This window comes from Phyllobates terribilis, unplaced genomic scaffold, assembly GCF_046119375.1.
Source record: "Phyllobates terribilis strain yellow unplaced genomic scaffold, ASM4611937v1 Scaffold_1__5_contigs__length_1240528914, whole genome shotgun sequence".
Lineage (NCBI taxonomy): Eukaryota > Metazoa > Chordata > Amphibia > Anura > Dendrobatidae > Phyllobates > Phyllobates terribilis.
In genome coordinates this window covers 326,926,507-326,950,301 of record NW_027362761.1, presented here as the reverse complement: position 1 = coordinate 326,950,301, position 23,795 = coordinate 326,926,507, and the positions used below count along the sequence as shown (strand labels likewise).

General features: G+C 41.7%; 1 protein-coding gene across 13 annotated transcripts in view; it reads left to right on the top strand.

Moving 5' to 3' along the window:
* Positions 1 to 23,795, top strand: part of LOC141259763 (E1A-binding protein p400-like) — a 173,526-nt gene that overhangs the window by 6,836 nt on the left and 142,895 nt on the right. For all 13 annotated transcript variants that reach the window (XM_073676083.1, XM_073676086.1, XM_073676081.1 and 10 more), the window contains exon 2: positions 4,215 to 5,553. In XM_073676083.1, the coding sequence (XP_073532184.1) occupies positions 4,255 to 5,553 (1,299 nt within the window). In that variant the 5' untranslated portion in view covers positions 4,215 to 4,254. The remainder of the gene's footprint in view (positions 1 to 4,214; positions 5,554 to 23,795) is intronic.

Here is a 23,795-nt window from a genome sequence, read left to right as displayed (position 1 = left end):
ATATTATGTGGGCCTTCACTATGTATGAAATGCTAGTATGAGATCAGTGGCCCAAAGTAATTTAACCCCTGAAAAACACCAGTTACTTATTCAAATCTGTGAAAAGTGGCTTTTTTTCCCGCTTTGATGCCCATTTTGATGACCAGAACCCATTTGGGCCAGGCTGGAGTGACCTTAATTTGATGTGGGCCATCACTATGTATGAAACACTAGTATGAGATTAGTGGCACAAAGTAATTTAAGCAATGAAAAACACCAGTTACTTATTAAAATCTATGAAAAGAGGCTGTTTGTCCATTTTGATGCCCATTTTGATGGCCATTCTGATGTCCAGTACCCATTTTTGCCAGGCTGGAAGAAACTGAATATTATGTGGGCCACCACTATGTATGAAATACTAGTATGAGATCAGTGGCCCAAAGTCATTTATCCAATGAAAAACGCCATTTACTTATTCAAATCTGTGAAAAATGGCTATTTCCTCGCTTTGATGCCCATTTTGATACCCAGAACCCATTTGGGCCAGGCTGGAAGGAAATTAATTTGATGTGAGCCATCACTATGTATGTAATGGCAGTGTGAGATCAGTGGCCCAAAGTAATTTAACCCCTGAAAAACACCAGTTACTTATTGAAATCTGTGAAAAGTGGCTATTTGCCGCTTTGATGCTCATTTTGATGCCCAGAACCCATTTGGGCCCGGCTGGAGTGACCTGAATATTATGTGGGCCATCACTATGTATGAAATACTAGTATGAGATCAGTGGGCCAAAGTAATTTAACCCCTGAAAAACACCAGTTACTTATTCTAATCCGTGAAAAGTGGCTGTTTGCCCACTTTGATGCCCAGAACCCATTTGGGCCAGGCTGGAAGGAAATTAATTTGATGTGAGCCATCACTATGTATGTATTTGCAGTGTGAGATCTGTGGCCCAAAGTAATTTAACCCCTGTAAAACACCAGTTACTTATTCGAAATTGTGAAAAGTGGCTATTTGCCCTCTTTAATGCCCATTTTGATGCCCAGAACCCATTTGGGCCTGGCTGGAGTGACCTGAATATTATGTAGCCCATCACTGTGTATGAAATACTAGTATGAGAACAGTGGCCCAATGTAATTTAACCCCTGAAAAACACCAGTTACTTATTCAAATCTGTGAAAAGTGGCTATTTGCTCGCTTTCATGCCCATTTTGATGCCCAGAACCCATTTGGGCCAGGCTGGAAGAAAATTAATTTGATGTGAGCCATCAATATGTACAGTTAGGTCCATATATATTTGGACAGAGACAACATTTTTCTAATTTTGGTTCTAGACATTACCACAATGAATTTTAAACAAAACAATTCAGATGCAGTTGAAGTTCAGACTTTCAGCTTTCATTTGAGGGTATCCACATTAAAATTGGATGAAGGGTTTAGGAGTTTCAGCTCCTTAACATGTGCCACCCTGTTTTTAAAGGGACCAAAAGTAATTGGACAATTGACTCCAAGGCTATTTCATGGACAGGTGTGGGCAATCCCTTCGTTATGTCATCCTCAATTAAGCAGATAAAAGGCCTGGAGTTGATTTGACGTGTGGTGCTTGCATTTGGAAGGTTTTGCTGTGAAGTAAACATGCGGTCAAAGGAGCTCTCCATGCAGGTGAAACAAGCCATCCTTAAGCTGCAAAAACAGAAAAAACCCATCCGAGAAATTGCTACAATATTAGGAGTGGCAAAATCTACAGTTTGGTACATCCTGAGAAAGAAAGAAAGCACAGGTGAACTCATCAATGCAAAAAGACCTGGGCGCCCACGGAAGACAACAGTGGTGGATGATCGCAGAATATTCTCCATGGTGAAGAGAAACCCCTTCACAACAGCCAACCAAGTGAATAACACTCTCCAGGAGGTAGGCATATCAATATCCAAATCTACCATAAAGAGAAGACTGTATGAAAGTAAATACAGAGGGTTCACTGCACGGTGTAAGCCACTCATAAGCATGAAGAATAAAAAGGCTAGACTGGACTTTGCTAAAAAACATCTAAAAAAGCCAGCAAAGTTCTGGTAGAACATTCTTTGGACAGATGAAACCAAGATCAACCTCTACCAGAATGATGGAAAGAGAAAAGTATGGCGAAGGCGTGGTACAGCTCATGATCCAAAGCATACCACATCATCTGTAAAACACGGCGGAGGCAGTGTGATGGCTTGGGCATGCATGGCTGCCAGTGGCACTGGGTCACTAGTGGTTATTGATGATGTGACACAGGACAGAAGCAGCCGAATGAATTCTGATGTATTCAGAGCCATACTGTGTGCTCAGATCCAGCCAAATGCAGCCAAACTGATTGGTCGTCGTTTCATACTACAGATGGACAATGACCCAAAACATAAAGCCAAAGCAACCCAGGAGTTTATTAAAGCAAAGAAGTGGAATATTCTTGAATGGCCAAGTCAGTCACCTGATCTCAACCTAATTGAGCATGCATTTCACTTGTTAAAGACTAAACTTCAGACTGAAAGGCCCACAAACAAACAGCAACTGAAAACCACCGCAGTGAAGGCCTGGCAGAGCATCAAAAAGGAGGAAACACAGTGTCTGGTGATGTCCATGAGTTCAAGACTTCAGGCAGTCATTGCCAACAAAGGGTTTTCAACCAAGTACTAGAACTGAACATTTTATTTACAATTATTTAATCTGTCCAATTACTTTTTGGTCCCTTTAAAAACAGGGTGGCACATGTTAAGGAGCTGAAACTCCTAAACCCTTCATCCAATTTTAATGTGGATACCCTCAAATGAAAGCTGAAAGTCAGAACTTCAACTGCATCTGAATTGTTTTGTTTAAAATTCATTGTGGTAATGTCTAGAACCAAAATTAGAAAAATGTTGTCTCTGTCCACCTAACTGTATGTAATGGTAGTGTGAGATCAGTGGCCCAAAGTCATTTAACTAATGAAAAACACCAGTTATTTATTGAAATCTGTGAAAAGTGCCTATTTGCCCGCTTTGGTGCCCATTTTGATGCCAAAAACCCTTTTGGGCCAGGCTGCAGTGACCTGAATATTATATGGGCCATCACTATGTATGTAGTGGTGGTATGAGATTAGTGGCCCAAAGTCATTTAACCCCTGAAAAACACCAGTTACTTATTCAAATCTGTGAAAAGTGGCTATTTGCTCACTTTGATGCCCATGTTGATGACCAGAACCCATTTGGGCCCGGCTGGAGTGACCTGATTTTGATGTGGGCTATCTCTATGTATGTAGTGGTGGTATGAGATTAGTGGCCCAAAGTCATTTAACCCTTTCAGTAACGCCCTTCAGTGCCCACTTTGATGCCCATTTTTGTGCCAGTTTTATTACATTTGTAGCTGCTTTTAAGCTTTTTCACATCAGGGCACCTCGCTGCAATATATCTTTTCATTTATTTATTTTTTGTTTTTAAACCTGTAAAAAACAGCAAAAAAGAAATTGCCGAATAAGAAACCAACTTCAGCATCGTTTTTTTTAATATATATCCAATCATAGTTTCTGTTCCTCCTCTCTGCTACTAAAAACTATCCTCCAGCTCTGATTGATGTGGATCACGTGTCCTGTGTCATCCACGTAGCTGAACGAAGTCTCACGCCTGAGCAATGCATCGCCGGCCACGCAGACGGACGCACTTTTCTCTGCCCTACTGCAGGCACGTGCATTGATGTCCTTTGCTCTGGCCGCAGACTCTGTTCTGAGGCTGAGTATATCAGTACATCGTGGTCCATGGCCCATCTATATTAGATGATTATTTCTAGCAATGTTTTAGAGAAAAATCCTTGATGCCACTTCTTAATGCCAGTGGGGTGGGGGAAGATGCTGGTAAAAAAGCATTGAAACCCTGCTTGTGAATCCAGCTGTAGGGTTGTTTTTACCTTGCTGATCTTTGCGTTCAGGCATTTTTTTTAGGATGCCATTTTATTAGGAGTACCCATAGTGCTAGGGAGCATAATTAACTCACAGTTTTAGAATGTAGTTTTTAGCTGTGAAGCATGTACAATTGAACCACATAAAAAACACGTGCTTCCGCTGTACTTTTCACACTGCCTTTAGTTATACGGCAGCAGTGCGAAAAACATGAGGTGATTATTGGAAGCTTTGTTATACTGTTCTGTAATTTTTTTGGATTTTACTTCTGGAAAAAAACTAACAATAATAGCATTATTATCACTTATCTCTGTTTTTTTTTTTTTAGGATCATATTGTGAAAACCTGGCTGGGGGGGTGGGGTTATAATGCCCCATGGTAACAGTCCCCTAGATACTCAGAATCAATCTCAGCCAACGAAGAGCAGCTCGGGGAATGATGGCGACCAACAACGGACTCCAAAAGCTACATCTCAGTCACCCGCACCAGCATTTGCACAAGCAATCAGTTCTCCTGGACCTCAGTCACCCGGTTACCAAATACAGCAACTCATAATGAGTCGAAATCCAGTTGCTGGTCAGAATGTGAACATTACTCTACAGAACGTGGGGCAAGTGGTGGCAGGAAACCAGCAGATAACACTCGCATCACTGCCAATAACAAATCCTGCCTCTCCTGGGTTCCAGTTCAGTTCCCAGTCACGCCGCTTTGAGCATGGGTCTCCATCATATATTCAGGTTACATCCCCAATATCTCAGCAGGTCCAGACTCAAAGTTCTACACAGCCCAATGCTGTGCCAATCCAAGCACTGCAGGGCGTAAGAGCCACCACTGCTGGATCCAGCTTGGGAATGTGTAACCAGGCTACCACACCTGGGTTCGTAGATGCAGGTTTGTTGGTGAGGCAACTAAGTCTAGGTCCATCAAGTTCTGGACATTTTGTATTTCAAGAGGGATCTGGAATTACTCAGATTGCACCTGGCACGCAAATGCATCTTCCATCAGGAACTTCCACACCAGTCCAGACCCATACAGTGTTGCACTCCAATTCACAGACTGTTGGTCCCGTGCATCAGTTTGGATCACAGAACACAGCTGGTCCTGGTATGCAATCTTTGGCTAGTGCAGGTCACATAACTACCACCAATATACCAACACAGATAGGCAGTATTATTCAAGGACAGTTCATTCAGAAACAGCAGGTTCTCCATGGCCAGCAGCTGGGCAAGACTATCAGCTTTGACCGAACATCTGGAGGAATGATCGCTGGTGCTTCTACTTTTGGGATAACACAGCAAACACCCACAAGTCCATCCCGAACTGTTGCTCCTCAGGGACTATCCAGTCTTCCTCTAAATTCAACAAAGAGCAAACCAAAACAAGCTAAGAAGGTTGAGGAGATCCCACCAGCAACTGCTGAAGATGCCCGCTTGAGGAAACAGTGCTTGGACCATCATCACAAAGCCATGAAAATGCTTAAGGAAAGCTTCAGAGATTCGCTGACCGAGCTGTTCTTTTTACAACACTGTCAAGGGAACATTATGGATTTCTTAGCCTTCAAAAAGAAACCTACACTTTTGCTACAAACTTTTTTAAGACAGAGTGATTTAGATCTAGAAGTCGAGGAGGAGGAAGTGGAAAAATGCCCTGTTGTCATCACTATGCAGGTATGATCCGTCATCTTTCTGTGCCAGAGTAAGGCTCCATTCACACAGCCGAGTTTTCCATTACATTCCATGGGCCTGTTCACACACCCCTCTTTTAGGCTATGTGCACACATTGAATAAAATCTCTGCACAGTTTCTGCTGCTCTTAGCATGAAAAACATGCCTTTTTTGGTGCGTTTTTGCCTAATTTGAGTGAAGCCAATGGTGAAAAACGCTGGCAAAAATGCACAGGGAATGGACATGTTGCAGATTATTTTTGCACCAAATCTGCAAGTCACAAATGAGCAACGTATGCATGACATTTCACTTTTCTCATTCACTTTGCTGGCATCAGAATTGTTTCTTGTTTTGCTAGCAAATCTGTATGGCAAAAACGCACCAAATCTGCAACATGTGCACAAGCCCTTATTGTAGATATTTTGAATGGGTGCATAGAGAAGAAAAAAAAAAAACACTGAGAGCCCATGGATGCAGTCATTGTTACATTTATGTGCTCTCATTTTTTTCAGTTGTTGCTTGTAGAGCCTTGGGAAACCTCCATCATTGTTGTTTTTTTTTTTTTTACACATATGAGCATAACTGATGGTAAAAACTGACCCATGGGCCAAAAACCGGTAAACGTGACATCCAGCACATTGATAAAAAAAAAATGGTCTGGTATTTTTCACAAGGAAAAAAAAAAACGTGAAGCTGTCCTAATCCAAAAGCCATGTTCTAATTTGCAAAAAAAATTTTTTTTTTTCACTGCTTTTTACCTACAGGTGTCAGGAAAAAGCTTATTTGGTTCAGATTTGAAGCAGCATTTCTTTATGCATTTATAGTGCCGAAATGATGGATTCTGCAGATAAAAACGCAGCATAGTTTTTCACTTAGGTTTTTTTCAGGCTCCCATATAGACACATATAAGAAAAAGATGCACCAAAAAAGCACAATTCAACAACTTCTTCAAATGCACAGTGGGTATGAGTTTTCATGAAAGCACATCCACTTTGCTTGAACTGTTAAACACAGCAGATCTTCTGCACAAAGAATGCAGTTGAAAAAAAATGCATCCTTTACCCTACATGGCCTAATACTCTCATCAAACTCTGGCCCGCAGTGTGATTATATTTAGCCCGCATCACCCCCCCCCCCCATTATTCTGTATGGAGGACTATGTGGGGCCCATTATTCTGTATGGAGGACTATGTGGGGCCCATTATTCTGTATGGAGGACTGTGCGGGGCCCATTATTCTGTGTGGAGGACTGTGCGGGGCCCATTATTCTGTGTGGAGGACTGTGCGGGGCCCATTATTCTGTATGGAGGACTGTGCGGGGCCCATTATTCTGTGTGGAGGACTGTGCGGGGCCCATTATTCTGTGTGGAGGACTGTGCGGGGCCCATTATTCTGTGTGGAGGACTATGTGGGGCCATTATTCTGTATGGAGGACTATGTGGGGCCCATTATTCTGTATGGAGGACTATGTGGGGCCCATTATTCTGTATGGAGGACTATGTGGGGCCCATTATTCTGTATGGAGGACTATGTGGGGCCCATTATTCTGTATGGAGGACTATGTGGGGCCCATTATTCTGTATGGAGGACTATGTGGGGCCCATTATTCTGTATGGAGGACTATGTGGGGCCCATTATTCTGTATGGAGGACTATGTGGGGCCCATTATTCTGTATGGAGGACTATGTGGGGCCCATTATTCTGTATGGAGGACTATGTGGGGCCCATTATTCTGTGTGGAGGACTGTGCGGGGCCCATTATTCTGTGTGGAGGACTGTGCGGGGCCCATTATACTGTGTGGAGGACTGTGCGGGGCCCATTATACTGTGTGGAGGACTGTGCGGGGCCCATTATTCTGTGTGGAGGACTGTGCGGGGCCCATTATTCTGTGTGGAGGACTGTGCGGGGCCCATTATTCTGTGTGGAGGACTGTGCGGGGCCCATTATTCTGTGTGGAGGACTGTGCGGGGCCCATTATTCTGTGTGGAGGACTGTGCGGGGCCCATTATTCTGTGTGGAGGACTGTGCGGGGCCCATTATTCTGTGTGGAGGACTGTACGGGGCCCATTATTCTGTGTGGAGGACTGTGCGGGGCCCATTATTCTGTGTGGAGGACTGTGCGGGGCCCATTATTCTGTGTGGAGGACTGTTATTAGATATCAAGGTTGGCCTGCGAATTTTGTCCAAGTTTTTTATTTTGGCCCTCTCTGTATTTGAGTTTGGCCTAAGACATTAAGATCATTAAAAGTATTGCTATATATATAATCTGAGAGATAGAGAGGTGACTTGAGCCTACCTATCCATTTTTTTTAATATCTAGAAAGTGTTGGCTTCAATAGAATATACTGCAGGTTACTACTGTATATCCTAGGGGTGTAGATATGGCTCTGCACTTCTAACGTGCCAGTTAGAATCACTGCATATAAGATTGCCTATTCACCTCTGTAATAAGGGAAATTGGAATGATGTGTGTTACCTGCTGCCTCAGAACTATGCAAAGGAGACCAATCCAAGGTTACTAGAGGCCTTTTACAGAAGATAAAAAACTTAAAATGTGTTTCACACGAACAGAAGTTCATTTTAATAAATACATTTTGGAATAATAATAATTTCTACAGTTGGATGTGTTTAAATAAAATGTTCCTGTGCTGAGATAATCTTATAAATGTCCCCCTGCTATGTACTGTGTAATGGCTGTGTCTGACCGTACAGGAACATGGTCTGATCATACCACAGCTCCTGGGCAGGGGAGGAAGCAAAAGAGTATACAGATATCAGGAGCTGTGATAATATCAGACTATGTTCCTGAACGGTCAGACACAGCCATTACACAGACAAAGAAAGGAGAAACGACTGAACTTAACCCTCAACTGGTGAGGTGGGGTTTTTGTCACGCAACTGGTGATGTGGGGTTTCCTATACCCCAGTGTTTAGAAATCTCTTATTTTTACAGAAAATGCTAAGATCACGTTTGTTTTAATCGTTTTCTTATTGGCGATTCATTACACGTGAGTATAACAAATTTTTGACACCCACAAATGGATGGAAGCTAGTGAGACATGTATCCTCATACCAGCATTTTTCAATGAATGGCAGCTGAACAAAAATTCCTTGGGGTGTGGCAAACACCACCTCACCAGTTGAGGGTTAAGGATCAAGGATCAAATAACTCATGTGATGGGATGTATAAAAAAAACTTTATTACATAATTGGTTTGAGTGGTGCTACTTGCATGTCATATCTTTACAAAATTATAGAAATAGAATAAATTGTAAAAACATAGACCATATACAAAACAATTCAATATGAATCTAGGGTAAGACATGTAAAACACAATAGATATGGTATATATTTTTTGTGCTATATGTTCAATGAGCCCTGTGGTATAGCAAAAAAGTAATATATATCTAAGCCTGAAATGGTGATGTCAGCACATCCCAAATGATCTATGTGCTGACATCACTATTTGCAGGCTTAGATATATATTATTAGATCCTTGGACCTTCAGTTCGGTCATTTCTCCTTTCTTTGTCAACATTTCTACCCGAATGGTCTGCCATTCATTTGTCCTTATAGCAAACATACAGCATTTGGATTTATGTCATTGATTAGACCCGTTTTGTATGTCTACTGATATGTGTAATTTCAGTGTGTGTGTGTGTGTGTGTGTGTGTGTGTGTGTGTATTCTACGGCCATTACACCGTACACAGCAGGGACACATTTATAAGATTATCTCCGCACAGGAACATTTAATTTAAACACATCCTATTGTGGAAATTATTATTATTCCAAGATCTATTGATTCAAATGAACTTTTGTTCATGGGACAACCCCTTTAAAGCCATCCAATATCCAATGCTTCTTTTCATGTTAGTTATGTGTTTTTGTGAACAATGTTGTGGATGGTACTTTCAATTTGTTCCTTTATGGTGGGCGGTGTAAGTTACTACAGAATAGTCAATTCAAGTTATTACCAGCACATCTTTATACACCATTATTGGGACTTTCGAAATGTGGTCGCGCTCAACCACGTAAAGAAAACAACTCCAATAGCAGAGAATTGGTGGCACTCGAGTCAGTAAAATGTAAACTCTTTGGTTCCGATTCATCAAAACTGTTGATCTTCTTACTCTACTGATTCATGTCTCTTAATAAATCAGGAGCTTCTGATGAGTGGCCTGCACCTCTATGCGCTTTGCCAGAAATCAGATTCCAGTCATTGACATGGATGAATTAGACGAGCTGTGATGCTCCCCAGCTTTGGCTATTTTAGCTGAGCTGGAAGAAACTGGCATGATAACACCAAAAGTTGCAAAAATGTTGCTGCTTTTCAAAGCAATTTACTCCAGAATTCTTTTGAAATTGCTTAGATGAATCAAGTCCCTGATTCCACATAGTTTAAAAACGGAGTGGAGCACAAAGCACAACGTGGCGTACATGGATGCAAATAGACATCAGCCGTTTCATGCTCTCCAGGTGCTTATTCCTGGTCCCATCAGGAATAAGTGCCTTATATTTTACTCACTGATTTCTCTGCCTGTAGAGTGTTTACACTATAGTAATACCACTGCATTGGTCTTTCACACATAAGAATATGTTGTGAATAGGCAGGCTATGTGGGTAAAGTGTATGTATGTGATATATATATATATATATATATATATATATATATATATATATATATATATATATATATATATGTGTGTCTAAGAATGGACTTTTGGCATTTAAAAAAAAAAAATAAAAGTGGATAGGAAAAGCGTAGTAGGCATATTGACTATTGGACCTTCCTTGTGTTTGCCCTTCTAGAAGCAGCCACACTGTCTGCCAGGTGTGCCACCACTACCAGCATTGTAAAGTAGGCTAGGCATCTCCCACTTACCTCCTTCACCTCAAAGAAGATTTAAAGCTCACCCTTAAAATTCCGTCCAGTCTATGGACATCGCCTGGTGTGGTCCGTTGTGATGTCTTTTATTGAGTGCAATGTTTCTCTTTCCAGCTATGAAGGCACAGCTGGATTTTTCAACCATTTATGTACAACTCGGGTATAAAAGGACTGGGCAGACACATGTAATATATAAATGTATCCTTAGTAAGGTCAATATTCCTTTCTCTTAGCATTTTGTCTAATTTGGGTTACTGGCTGTTAGCTTATCAGATTCTGCCAGTGTAATGGGTATATGATTATACAGTCCAGCAGTCTACAACATGCACAGCTATTACATCTGACATGATCATTCCGTGAATTTCCAAAAAGGCTACCGTGCTCCTCATCACTGAAATAGTCCAGAATAAAGCCTGGCTGAGCCTGCTTTGGCTCCACACAACCACTTTTTAACAGCATTCAAAAACATACTTGTAAAATCCAGCTTATGTATTTCGGCCATGCCACTCAGAAATGTTTTTTTTTTTTTTTTTTTTGTAATTGTTGCATTCCAAAAGCAAGAAAAATATTTCATATTGAATTGTTCTTTATGACTAAAGTTGTACATTTTTTGCCACCATCTTGGGGTATATGCAGCTTGTTGATTGACAATAACATTTTTGCAGGGGCGATAGTGATGGAAGCAATGTTGCCACAGTTTTCTTACATGCCAGTGGATAACTCTAACAGGTGCTCTAGCATCAACCCAACAGGCTATATGTGCAAGTACATAAATAATAAATTTTATTGATTCAAAAAATAAAACATATTTCTAATCAGTAGAAAACACCATATAGATTGGAGGTGACCAATGAACACAATTGTATGTAACAAACTTGGATATCAGAAGTCAGTTTCATGCTGCCTGAAACGCACGATTGCTAGGTGTTTTTTCCCTGAAATGCTGCAGGTTCTCCCCACACCGCTACAATTGATTGAAAGTGGTCTCCCATGTGTGTACATCGGGAGAGCCGTGTTAATCAACTGGAGTGGGGCTGGATGAAGCTGGCCAGGGAACACCTTGAACTAGTCTGGCCTCCCCCTATATTCTCCAGTTGTTGTTTTTTTTTTTTTTTTTTTTTAAACTGTTTTCTCTTAAACGCCACAGAATATCATAATAAAGCGGGCAATACACGTTAGATGGCTGTCAGCCAAATGAAGCTCCGGCCATCTCTGTCAGCTCTCGCATAGACAGGAGTGCTTGTTCGGCTGAGCGCTCTTGTCCTCTCCTATGAGAAAGTCGTTTCCAGACATCTTTGGTGACTCCTTATCTCGGCAGGGCAAATTGATCGGCAGTCCGAAATTGAACATACCCGTCTGACATCTTCCCAACAATCAATTGTCCAGGGCCCCCATACACATTAGAGTGAACCCATCAAAATCGGCATGTTCGACCGACATTAGTCAAATGTGTATAGGGAGCATTAAAAGGGCTGTATAGATTTCTGACTAAAACCTGCAGTGACTCTATGTGACTGCAGACTAGTGAATCCTCACTTGCGCCCTGCCCGGATTCTCCATTGCCGATGGTGAGACCGGGTGGCATGTATACGTTATGCATATTCCTGGCCACATTCCGACTAGATGTTTGCTGCCTCGCTCAATACAAGATAATCAGAATGTGGCGGAAAGTATGCATATCACATACTTTTGGTCACACGACTGCCCGGTTTCTCTGCCGGCATCAGAGAATCCTGACAGCGTGCACTGCAAGTCTGCAGTCACATAGTGACAAACCCTTTAGCCCCTTCACAACATTTGACATTAGATGACGCAATGATTGGGAAGGGGTTCCCGCAAAATGACGAAAATTTGCTTCATGGCAATCATGCTGGCACAGGAGCAGTGCTTACACAATCGCCGCCGGGAGCTTTGCTTAGGTGATGGCTGAGCCACAGTTCTCAAAGCTAAGAGCAGTGTCCACACTGCCCCGGGCATTTTAACCCCCTAAATGCCGCGATCGTTAGCAATCACATCATTTAAAAGGGGTCTCCCTCTCCTCTCTGATGGGCTAAGTCATCGCGAGGGCCCAATCGTTGTCATGGCAACCCAAGGTCGTCATGACAACATCCGGGTCACACAGCTACAGCAAGCTTGTATGAGCATTCTGCTGCTACACCAAAAATCCTCAAATCAGTGTAGCCAAAAAGAAGCATGAACAGACAGAAAATATTTAGGAGAAAGAAGCTTCTTTATAAGGGGCTAAAAACATCTTTATTTATAAATCATAAAAAAATTATGCAGGTAAAAATATCAGCACAAGTGGGGGATACAGATGAAGAAAAGGTGGGTATACCTGGTTAGTATATGGCACACTGTATATACCACATAAGGTCACTAACATATAATACATATTCCAATAGATAAAGACAGTGTCAGGCATCATAAAGTGAAACACACAGATCAAAGGTGATATTTAGGGGTAGTGAATACCATTCAGTTATATAACAGTAAGTCACATCATGACCTGCATAGAATAAACCAATATAGGAGGACTATGCATATGAAGACCAAAAGAAGTAGAGGTAACGTTACCTGCAGTGCACCAGACCAGGGTCCCACCACTCCCGACGCACGTTTTGCAGTGCTTCATCATAACGACATCCGTGTCACCCAGCTGCGGTAAGCCTGTTTGACCATGCTGAGAGCATGGTCTAAGAGGCTTCTGTCAGTGCAGTGCTGACAGGTATAATTCACTGCAATGCTGGTGCATTGCAATACATTTTACTACTGAACAGGTTAATAAAAGTTAGTCCCATAGAGAGACTAACTAAAAAAGTTTTTTAAAAAAAATACACATTTGGTATCGCCCCATCCAGAACGACCAGACCTAGAAAACTGTAACAGTATTTAACTCCTCCAGTGAACTTCATAAAAAAAAAATAAACGTGGCGTATAAACTGCTTTTTCATCATATCACCCAAAAAAATGTAATAAAACACAATCAAAAAGTCAAAATAAAAGTTATAGCTCTCAGAATATGGCAATGCAAAAACAATTATTTTTTCTGTAAAATAGTTTTTATTGTGTAAAAGCAGCAAAACACTAAAAAAAATTATGTAAATGTGGCATCGCTGTAATTGTACTGACCCGAAGAATAAAACTGCCTTGTCACTTACCACACGGTAAGCAGCATAAAAAAAAACACTTCTTGAATTGCTGGTTTTTGTTCATTCTGCCTCCCAAAAATCGCAATAGAAAGCTATCAAAAGATGTTATGCCCAAAAATGGTACCAATAAAAACATCAAGTCATTCGTCAAAGAAACAAACAGTCGTCAAAATACTGAAAAATTACAGCTCTCAAAATAACCGTTTTTTTTGTTTTTTAGTGTGTGATGACAGCCAAACATAAAAAAAATTATAAATCTGGTATTGCTGTAATCGCACCGACCCGAAGAATAAAGTCGTCTAATCACTTATACCGCACGAGGAACGGCGTAAAAAATAAAAGCAATGCCTGAACTTCTCTTAATTGTTCATTCTGTTTCCCAGAGATCGCAGTAAGGCTTGACTCACATTTATCCTGCGCTCTACGCTGAGCACTTACATCGGGGAATCCGTGTTAATCTCTGAAATAAGTGATTCAGGCGGAGCTCTCGGCGGAAGATTCTATATAATGAGGCAGATGGGGGCACTGTGGACGGCGTCTGCCCTGTGATCCGGCTGTGTCCGTCTTTTTAACCCCTTTACAATATAGGGCATATTAGTACGCCCTAGGCCATCACCCCCTGTTCAGTGAGGGCTCCGACGCTGAGACCGTACTGAATCGAGCACATGTCAGCTGATTCTTACAGCTGACATGTGCCCGCAACAGCCGCGGGTGGAATCGCGATCCACCCGCGGCTGTTACATGTTAAATGCCGCTGTCAATCTCCGACAGCGGCATTTAACTCGCGCTTCCGGGAAGCGCGTCACTTACCCCGCCCATCGGCGACCCCGTCACATGATCGTGGGTCGCCGATGGGTGGTCATGACAACCCTGGGTCTGCAGCAGACGCCTGTGGTTGTCATGAGCTGGTCGCTATGAGCGCCACCTAGTGGTCGGCGCTCATAGCACAGGAGCATTTCTGCTGCATGCAGGGGATCCACTCGTCCCCTGTATGTAGCAGAGGCGATCGCACAGTTGCTGCTTCTAGTCATCTATGGAGACTATAGAAGCAAGCAAAAAGTGAAAAAAAAAATGTTTTCAAAAATATAAAAAAATATAAAAGTTTAAATCACCCCCCTTTCGCCCCATTCAAAATAAAATAATAATAATAAAAAAAAAACCACATACACATATTTGGTATCGCTGCGTTCAGAATCGCCCGATCTATCAATATAAAAAAAGAATTAATCCGATTGGTAAACTGTGTAACGAGAAAAAATTCTAAATGCCAGAATTACATTTTTTGGTCGTCGCAAAATTGCAATAAAATGCAATAATGGGCGATCAAAGCATCGGATCTACTCCAAAATAGCATCAATAAAACTTCAGCTCGGTGTGCAAAAAATAAGCCCTCACCTTGTCCCAGATCCCAAAAAATGGAGACGCTACGGGTCTCGGAAAATGGCACCATTTTTTTTTTTTTTTTTTTTTCACCACTTAAATAAAAAATAACCTATACATGTTTGGTGTCTGCGAACTCTTAATGACCTGGAGAATAATAATGGCAGGTCAATTTTAGCATTCAGTGAACGTGGTAAAAAAAAAACAAACATCTGTGGTATTGCACTTTTTTTGCAATTTCACGGCGCTTGGAATTTTTATTTCCCGTACACGATATGGTAAAACTAGTAATGGCGTCCCGCAGAAAATAAGCCCTCACATGGCCATATTGACCAAAAAATAAAAACGCTATGGCTCTGGGAACAAGGGGAGCAAAAAACGAAACCGCAAAAACGGAAAATGCTCCGGTCCTTAAGGGGTTAAGCGTGTATAAAAGTGGGTATTGCCACTTTCAGCAAAAATTGTGAAAAATTTTTCCTTGTGAACATGTAAAATTTGGGGCTAAAACTAAGTTTTTGGGGTAAAAATTTAATTTTTTCTTCACTGCCCAATGGTATAAAATTCTGTGAGGCACATGTGGTGTCGATATGCTCACTGCACCCACTAGATGAATTCATTTGGGTTGTAGTTTGCAAAATAAAGTCTCTTTTGGGGGGGTTTCTGCTGTTCTTGCACCACAGGGGCTCTGCCAGTGTGACATGGCACCCTCAAACCATTCCAGCAAAATCTGAACTCCAATATGTCACTTATCTCCTTAGGAGCTTTGCACTGTGCCTCAAAAGTAGTTTTCGATCACACATGGTGTATTGGTGCACTCGGGAGAAATTGCCTAACAAATTATACTGTTCATTTTCTCCTATCATCCCTTTTGAAAATTAAAAAATTGGGACTAAAGCAACATTTTAGTGAAAAAATAAAATGGTAATTTTCCATTTACTCAGCCTAATGTTATACAATTCAGTGAATCGCCTGAAGGTTAAAAATGGTCACTACACCCCTCAAGACGTGTAGTTTCCAAAATGGGGTAGTTTTTTGGCATATCAGGGGCTCATCAAATGTGTCATGGCATCTGCAATCTATTCCAGCCAAAATTGAGCTCCATATTTCAGTTGGCGCTTCTTACCTTCCGAGCCCTGCTGTGTGCCAAAACAGTAGTTTTTCACCACATATGGGGTATCGGTGTACTCTGGAGAAATTGCACAACAAATTGTGTGGTCCATTTTCTCCCTTTACTCTTGTGAAAATTTACACTTTGGGGCAAAACCAACATTTATGTTGGAAAAAATCTAATTTTTAATTTTCACGACTCAACATTATAAAATTCTGTGAAGCACCTATGGGTTCAAAGTGCTCACCACACCTTTGGACAAGTTGCTTAAGGAGTTTTGTTTCCAAAATTGGGTCACTTGTGGGAGGTTTCCACTGTTCAGGCACATACCCCATATGTGGTGGAAATCTACTGTTTGGGCGCACAACAGGGCTCGGAAGGGAAGGAGCGCCATTTGACTTTTGGAGTGCAAAATTGTCTGGAATAGATAGTGGAAGCCATGTCGTGTTTGCAAAGCCCCTGATATGCCTAAACAGTGGAAACCCCCACAAGTTACCCTATTTTGGTAACTACACCTCTTGAAGAATTTGCATTTTAAACCCACAGGTATTTCACAGAATTGTACAACATTTGCCTGTGAAAATGAAAAGTTGCTTTTTTGCACTAAAATGTTGTTTCTGCCAGGGCTGTGGAGTCGGTAAGCCAAACCTCCGACTCCTCAATTTCCCTGAATCCCGACTCCCTCATACATGGCTCATGTTTAAGTGATAAATTTACTGTAGCACAGATTCATCTCAGCTAAAAGTCTAGACCAGGTCCAGGAATAGGACAGACATTTATAGGACATTTCATAACTTTCCCAAATTCTTATGAAAAAATATTCCCCACAAACTGCATTGAACTACTGTACCCAATTTATTATATATTTTAGGAGTTGGTCCATTTCATACCGACTCGGATTCCGATTCCACAACCCTGGTTTTAGCCCCAAGTTTTACATTTTCAGAAGGGCTCACAGAAGAAAATGGACCCCAAAATTTGTTACACAATGCCTGCGGAGTATGACAGTGCCCAATATGTGGTCAAAAACAACTTTTTAGACACAGTGCAAAGCTCAGAAGGGAAGGAGTGCCATATTGGAGTACAGATTTTGCTGGAATGAATGCAAGTGCCATGTCACTTTGGCAGAGACCCTGAGGTGTCAGGACAGCAGGACCCCCCCATAAGTGACCCCATTTTACAAACTACAGCTCTTAATGAATTCTTCTAGGGGGTACAGTGAGCATATTGACTTCACATGTGTTTCACAAAATTTTATAACATTGAGTGGTGAGGAAGACAAAAATGAAATTTTTACCACTATAATGTTGTTTTAGCTGTAGATTTTACATTTACACGAGTGGAAATGGGTAAAAATGACCACGGTGTGTGGTAAAAGTGATAAGGCTGCTTTATTCTTCAGGTCTGTATGATTACAGCGATACACATTTTTATAATTGTTTTAATGTTTTGGACGGTGCTTCTGCACAATGAAAACAAATTTATTGAAAAAATATTGTTTTAGCATCGCTTTATTCTGAGAGCTGTAACTTTTATTTTTCTACTGATGGAGCTGTATGGCGGCTTGTATTTTGCGGGACGAGATGACGTTTTCAGCGGTACCATTTTTATTTACATTTCTCTTTTTGATTGCGTGTTATTTCCCTTATTTCATCAGTATGATGAAACACCATAGTTTGCCACTTTATTTTTTATGGTGTTCACTGGAGGGGTTAACTAGTGTCATTTTTATACGTCCGGCTGTTCCAGACGCAGCGATACAAAATGTGTACTTTATTTAGTTTTTATTTTTTTAACACAAACCTACATATTTATGGGTATAATATCTTCTTTTTTTTTTTTTTTCTTTCTATATTTTTACTTTTTTTTAAAACTTTTTTTACTTAGTCCATCTATGGGACTTTCACTTTTTTCACTTTGATTGCTGGTGTAAAGCATTGCAATGATTTATACCTGTCAGTACTGCAATGACAAAAACTTTTTGGACCATGCTCTGAGATTAGTCTAAGAGGCTTTCCGTAGCTTGGTGACCCGGGGGTCGTCATGACTACCTCAGGTCACCACAGCAGCAATCGGCCCCCCGCGATGAAGTCACGGAGGTGGCGATCTTAGGAAGAGGGGAACCCCCTCCCTCACCCAGCCTCCTAATTGTTGCTATTGCTCTCATTCGCAGCATTTAGGGGGTTAAACATTTAAGGGTGGTGCTGGTGCTGAGCTCCTGCAGTGATTGGGCAGGAGGTGCTGATGTATATCATGGTGTGATCGATCAGTCAGATTGACTAATCGATCACAGCGCTCTGAGTGCGGGGACCGATGGCATGGGTCCCCGCACCTCTTCCCGTGCCGCTCAGCTGTCCGTACGGAACTTGTCACTGCGTGCTTAGACGCAGTGACTGTATTAAATCATAACAGGCCTAGCATGTCATGTTCGGGAATCTAATGACATGTTTTCTTTAACTACTTCAGTATTTCAGGTTTTATTTTCCCTACGTCTCTTCATTGCTAAGCTTAATTTGGCAAAATGTTTTTTTTCAGGGTTTTGTTTGTTTGTTTTATTAGTCAATGTTGAGTTTGTTTTTTTTCCCAAGATGAGTTCCATTTTTAAAACCACTCTTTTGAAGTACATACAGTGCTGGCCAAAAGTATTGGCACCCCTGCAATTCTGTCAGATAATACTCAGTTTCTTCCTGAAAATGATTGCAATCACAAATTCTTTGGTATTATTCTCTTCATTTAATTTGCTTGCAAGGAAAAAACACAAAAGAGAATGAAGCAAAAATCAAATCATTGATCATTTCACACAAAACTCCAAAAATGGGCCAGACAAAAGTATTGGCACCCTCAGCCTAATACTTGGTTGCACAACCTTTAGCCAAAATAACTGACCAACCGCTTCCGGTAACCATCAATGTGTTTCTTACAATGCTCTGCTGGAATTGTAGACCATTCTTCTTTGGCAAACTGCTCCAGGTCCCTGATATTTGAAGGGTGCCTTCTCCAAACTGCCATTTTGAGATCTCTCCACAGGTGTTCTATGAGATTCAGGTCTGGACTCATTGCTGGCCACCTTAGAAGTCTTCAGTGCTTTCTCTCAAACCATTTTATAGTGCTTTTGGAAGTGTGTTTTGGGTCATTGTCCTGCTGGAAGACCCATGACCTCTGAGGGAGACCCAGCTTTCTCACACTGGGCCCTACATTATGCTGCAAAATTTCTTGGTAGTCTTCAGACTTCATAATGCCATGCACACTGTCAAGCAGTCCAATGCCAGAGGCAGCAAAGCAACCCCAAAACATCAGGGAACCTCCGCCATGTTTGACTGTAGGGACCGTGTTCTTTTCTTTGAATGCTTTTTTTTATTTCCTCTACACTCTATGTTGATGCTTTTTCCCAAAAAGCTCTACTTTTGTCTCATCTGACCAGAGAACATTCTTCCAAAACGTTTTAGGCTTTCTCAGGTAAGTTTTGGCAAACTACAGCCTGGCTTTTTTATGTCTCGGGGTAAGAAGTGGGGTCTTCCTGGGTATCCTACCATACAGTCCCTTTTCATTCAGACACCGACGAATAGTACGGGTTGACACTGTTGTACCCTCTGACTGCAGGGCAGCTTGAACTTGTTTGGATGTTAGTCGAGGTTCTTTATCCACCATCCGCACAATCTTGCGTTGAAATCTCTCATCAATGTTTCTTTTCCGTCCACATCTAGGGAGGTTAGCCACAGTGCCATGGGCTTTAAACTTCTTGATGACACTGTGCACGGAAGACACAGGAACATTCAGGTCTTTGGAGATGGACTTGTAGCCTTGAGATTGCTCATGCTTCCTCACAATTTGGTTTCTCAAGTCCTTAGACAGTTCTTTGGTCTTCTTTCTTTTCTCCATGCTCAATGTGGTACACACATGGACACAGGACAGAGGTTGAGTCAACTTTAATCCATGTTAACTGGCTGCAAGTGTGATTTAGTTATTGCCAACACCTGCTAGGTGCCACAGGTAAGTTACAGGTGCTGTTAATTACACAAATTAGAGAAGCATCTCATGATTTTTCAAAGGGTGCCAATACTTTTGTCCACCCCCTTTTTTAGGTTTGGTGTGGAATTGTATCCAATTTGGCTTTAGGACAATTCTTTTTGTGTTTTTTTCATTGAAGACAAATTAAATGAAGAGAATAATACCAAAGAATTTGTGATTGCAATCATTTTCAGGAAGAAACTGAGTATTATCTGACAGAATTGCAGGGGTGCCAATACTTTTGGCCAGCACTGTATAAATGATTGATTTACCGTATTTTTCGGACTATAAGATGCACCTACATTTTAGAGGAGGAAAATAGAAAAAAAAATTGAAGCAAAAATTGTGGTCATGATGCACTGTTATGGGAGAGGGAGTCTGCTGTTGACACTGTTATAGGGGTAATGTCCCTCAATTCTCTAGTAATATCCCCCATCCTGGTATAAATATGCCCCCTCTTTCCTTTTATACGTGGCCCCCATCCTCATCCTGGTATACGTGGCCCCCATCCTCATACTGGTATGCATGGCACCCCAATCCCCCATCCTGGTATGCATGGCACCCCAATCCCCCATCCTGGTATGCATGGTACCCCCATCCCCATCACGCCGGGCACAAAAAAATAAAGGATTCTACTCTCCTCCCCTCTGCTCCAGCGCTGCATTCTGTTCTGCTGCCAGCAGCTGATCTCACCATCTGAGCCGCTCATGATGTCACGGTGAGATGAGCTGCTGGAATAGTCACTGCTCTCTACGCCAATAGTCCTGGAGTGGAGTGGAGCAGGCACTATTCATTCTCCTTAATAGCTGAGTGGTGAGTAGTGAATATTCATGCTTTTTAATAGCGGTGACACATGACTGCCGAGCCGCGGCTACAGTGTGCGCCGGCCGTTATTAAGGAGCATGATTATTCACTGCCCCCCACGCCCCTAGGCGTGGGGAGCAGTAAATATTCATTACCTCTAGCAGCAGGCGTCTGCTTCCTCCTGTGCCCACCTTCTCTGTCGCTGCTGCTCCCCTCCCACCATCCACAGCATTAGTCTAATATAGTACATTCAGACTATAAGACGCATCACCCCCTTTCCTCCAAAATTTTGGAGGAAAAAAATGCGTCTTATAGTCCGAAAAATACGGTAATGTACCTTTTTGAAATGAAGGGGAATGGGAAAAAAAGCACCTATGCTGTTTTTGTACATTTACAGAGCCCCTCAAGCAATGTACCAATGAAAGCAGAGAAGGAGAGAGGATAATCTTCTATAGCGCGCACTCGATACTGGGCTGTGACGTGCGGTGAAACACCGCCCACAGTATAGTCAATGAGGGGGGAGTGGCTACATCTGCATGAGACGGGATCACGCCTCAGTGATGCAACCTCAATTTCCAGAGTCCGGAAGTTGACATGAAAACACCGGATGTCAGAGGCGGCTGCCGCCAGGGGCTCACGTGATCGGCACTGAGCGAACAGACATAGCGCCACTCACAGGCAAATAGGAAAAGGAATGTATTTCAAAAAATACTTATTTCAGTGGTTTAATTTGATGTGCACAATATACAGGTGCATCTCACTAAATTAGAATATCATCAAAAGGTTAATTTATTTCAGTTCTTCAATACAAAAAGTGAAACTCATATATTATATAGAGTCATCACAAACACTGATCTATTTCAAGTGTTTATTTCTGTTAATGTTGATGATTATGGCTTACAGCCAATGAAAACACAAGTCATTATCTCAGTAAATTAAAATAATTAACAAAAAGCACATGCAAAGGCTTCCTAAGCTTTTAAAAAGGGGTCCTTCAGTTGGCTCCACAATCATTGGGAAGACTGCTGACTTGACAGATGTCCAGAAGGCAGTCATTGACACACTCTACAAGGTCCCAGAGTTCCAATTTTCATTTGGAAATCAAGGTTCCAGAGTCTGGAGGAAGAGTGGAGAGGCCACAATCCAAGCTGCTTGAGGTCTAATGTGAAGTTTCCACAATCAGTGATGGTTTGGGGAGCCATGTCATCTGCTGGTGTAGGGCCACTGTGTTTTATCAAGACCAAAGTCAGCGCAGCAGTCTACCAGGAAACTTTACAGCACTTCATGCTTCCCTCTGCCAACAAGCTTTTTGGAGATGGAAATTTCATTGATCACCTCCGTGCCACGCCGCATTGATGTTGTAATTGATGCAGAGGAGCCCCGACCAAGTATTGAGTGCATTTACTGAACATACATTTCAGTAGGACAACATTTTGGATTTTAAAAACATTTTTCAAGCTGTTTTTATGAAGTATTCTAATTTACTGAGATAATGATTTGTGTGTTTTCATTGGCTGTAAGCCATAATCATCAACATTAACAGAAATAAACACTTGAAATAGATCACTCTGTAATGACTCTATATAATATGAGTTTCACTTTTTGTATTGAAGAACTGAAATAAATTAACTTTTTAATGATATTCTAATTTAGTGAGATGCACCTATAGATTGCTGTGGTCCACCTCTTTAACTTTGTGAATGATCAGTTATACCCAGGATAAATTGCTGACTAATAGGGGCCTACTTCTTGGACTGCCAACATTTCAGTGAACTGCGCTATGTCAAGCCCCCCATACAAATTAGGCTAATGTTGAGCGAACCCACCAGTAATGACAGGTTTGGCTGATAGCCTTATGTGAATTGGAGCCCTGGATAATTGATTGTCGGAGGAGGGAAAGATTTGATGTGCTATTTTTGACTGCCGATCCTTTTGTTTTCCCTGAGATAACACACCACTCGACATGTCTGGCAGCGGATCTCATAGAGAACACAGGAGCACTCGGTTCAGTATGGGAGAGATGGCCGAGGTTGCTGCCGGCCGAACAGCCAGATAATGTGTGACAGACGGCCATCTAATGTGTATAGAGGGCTTTTATCTTTAACAATATGATCTAATGATTGCTTACATAATGGTTTGGTATACAAAGTATATGAAAAGATTACTGCAAATCAATATTAGGCTATGTTCACACGTTGCATTTTTGCTGCATTTGTTTCTGCAGGCAAAACCTGCTCCCTTGACAGTAAAGAAGCTGCCTACAATAATCAGATTTTTTTTGCTGCATGATTGTTGCGTTATTGCAGTCTTTTTCAGGTACATTTCTCTTGTTCATGCTGAGAAAGTTTAATGCGCCCCCCCCCCCCCAAAAAAAAAACCTGATGCAACTGCCTGAGTTTACTGTGCTAAAAAGCAGCAAGTCTTGATACCTGCTTTTATGCTGCTTTTTTGCACTTACCCATTGCTTTCTATGGGTGAAAAAACGCTGCAAAAACACTGAAAGTGACATTCTGCAGTTTTCAAAAACGCAGCAGTTTTCCAATTCAGTCAGGAAAAAAAACAAGCTGTGTGCATAAGATTTCTTTAATCTCATAGCTTTGCTGGTGTTGTAAAACACATCTGAAAATTTGCATAAAAAACGCAGCAAAAACGCAACGTGTGAACATAGCCTTAGGCTGTGTGCCCACGATGCGTTTTTCAAGCGTTTATGCTGCAGAATTTCCTCAGCGTAAACGCTTGGGAAACGCTTGGTAAACCTTCCCCCATGGACTCCAATGCAATTCCGCACTTTCAATGCCCATGCTGCATATTTTTCCGCAGCGTTTATGCTGCGCTCAAAAATCCGCAGCATGTCCATTAATTTTACGGAAGCGCTGCATTTTCGCCGCCATTGACTTGCATTAGAACGC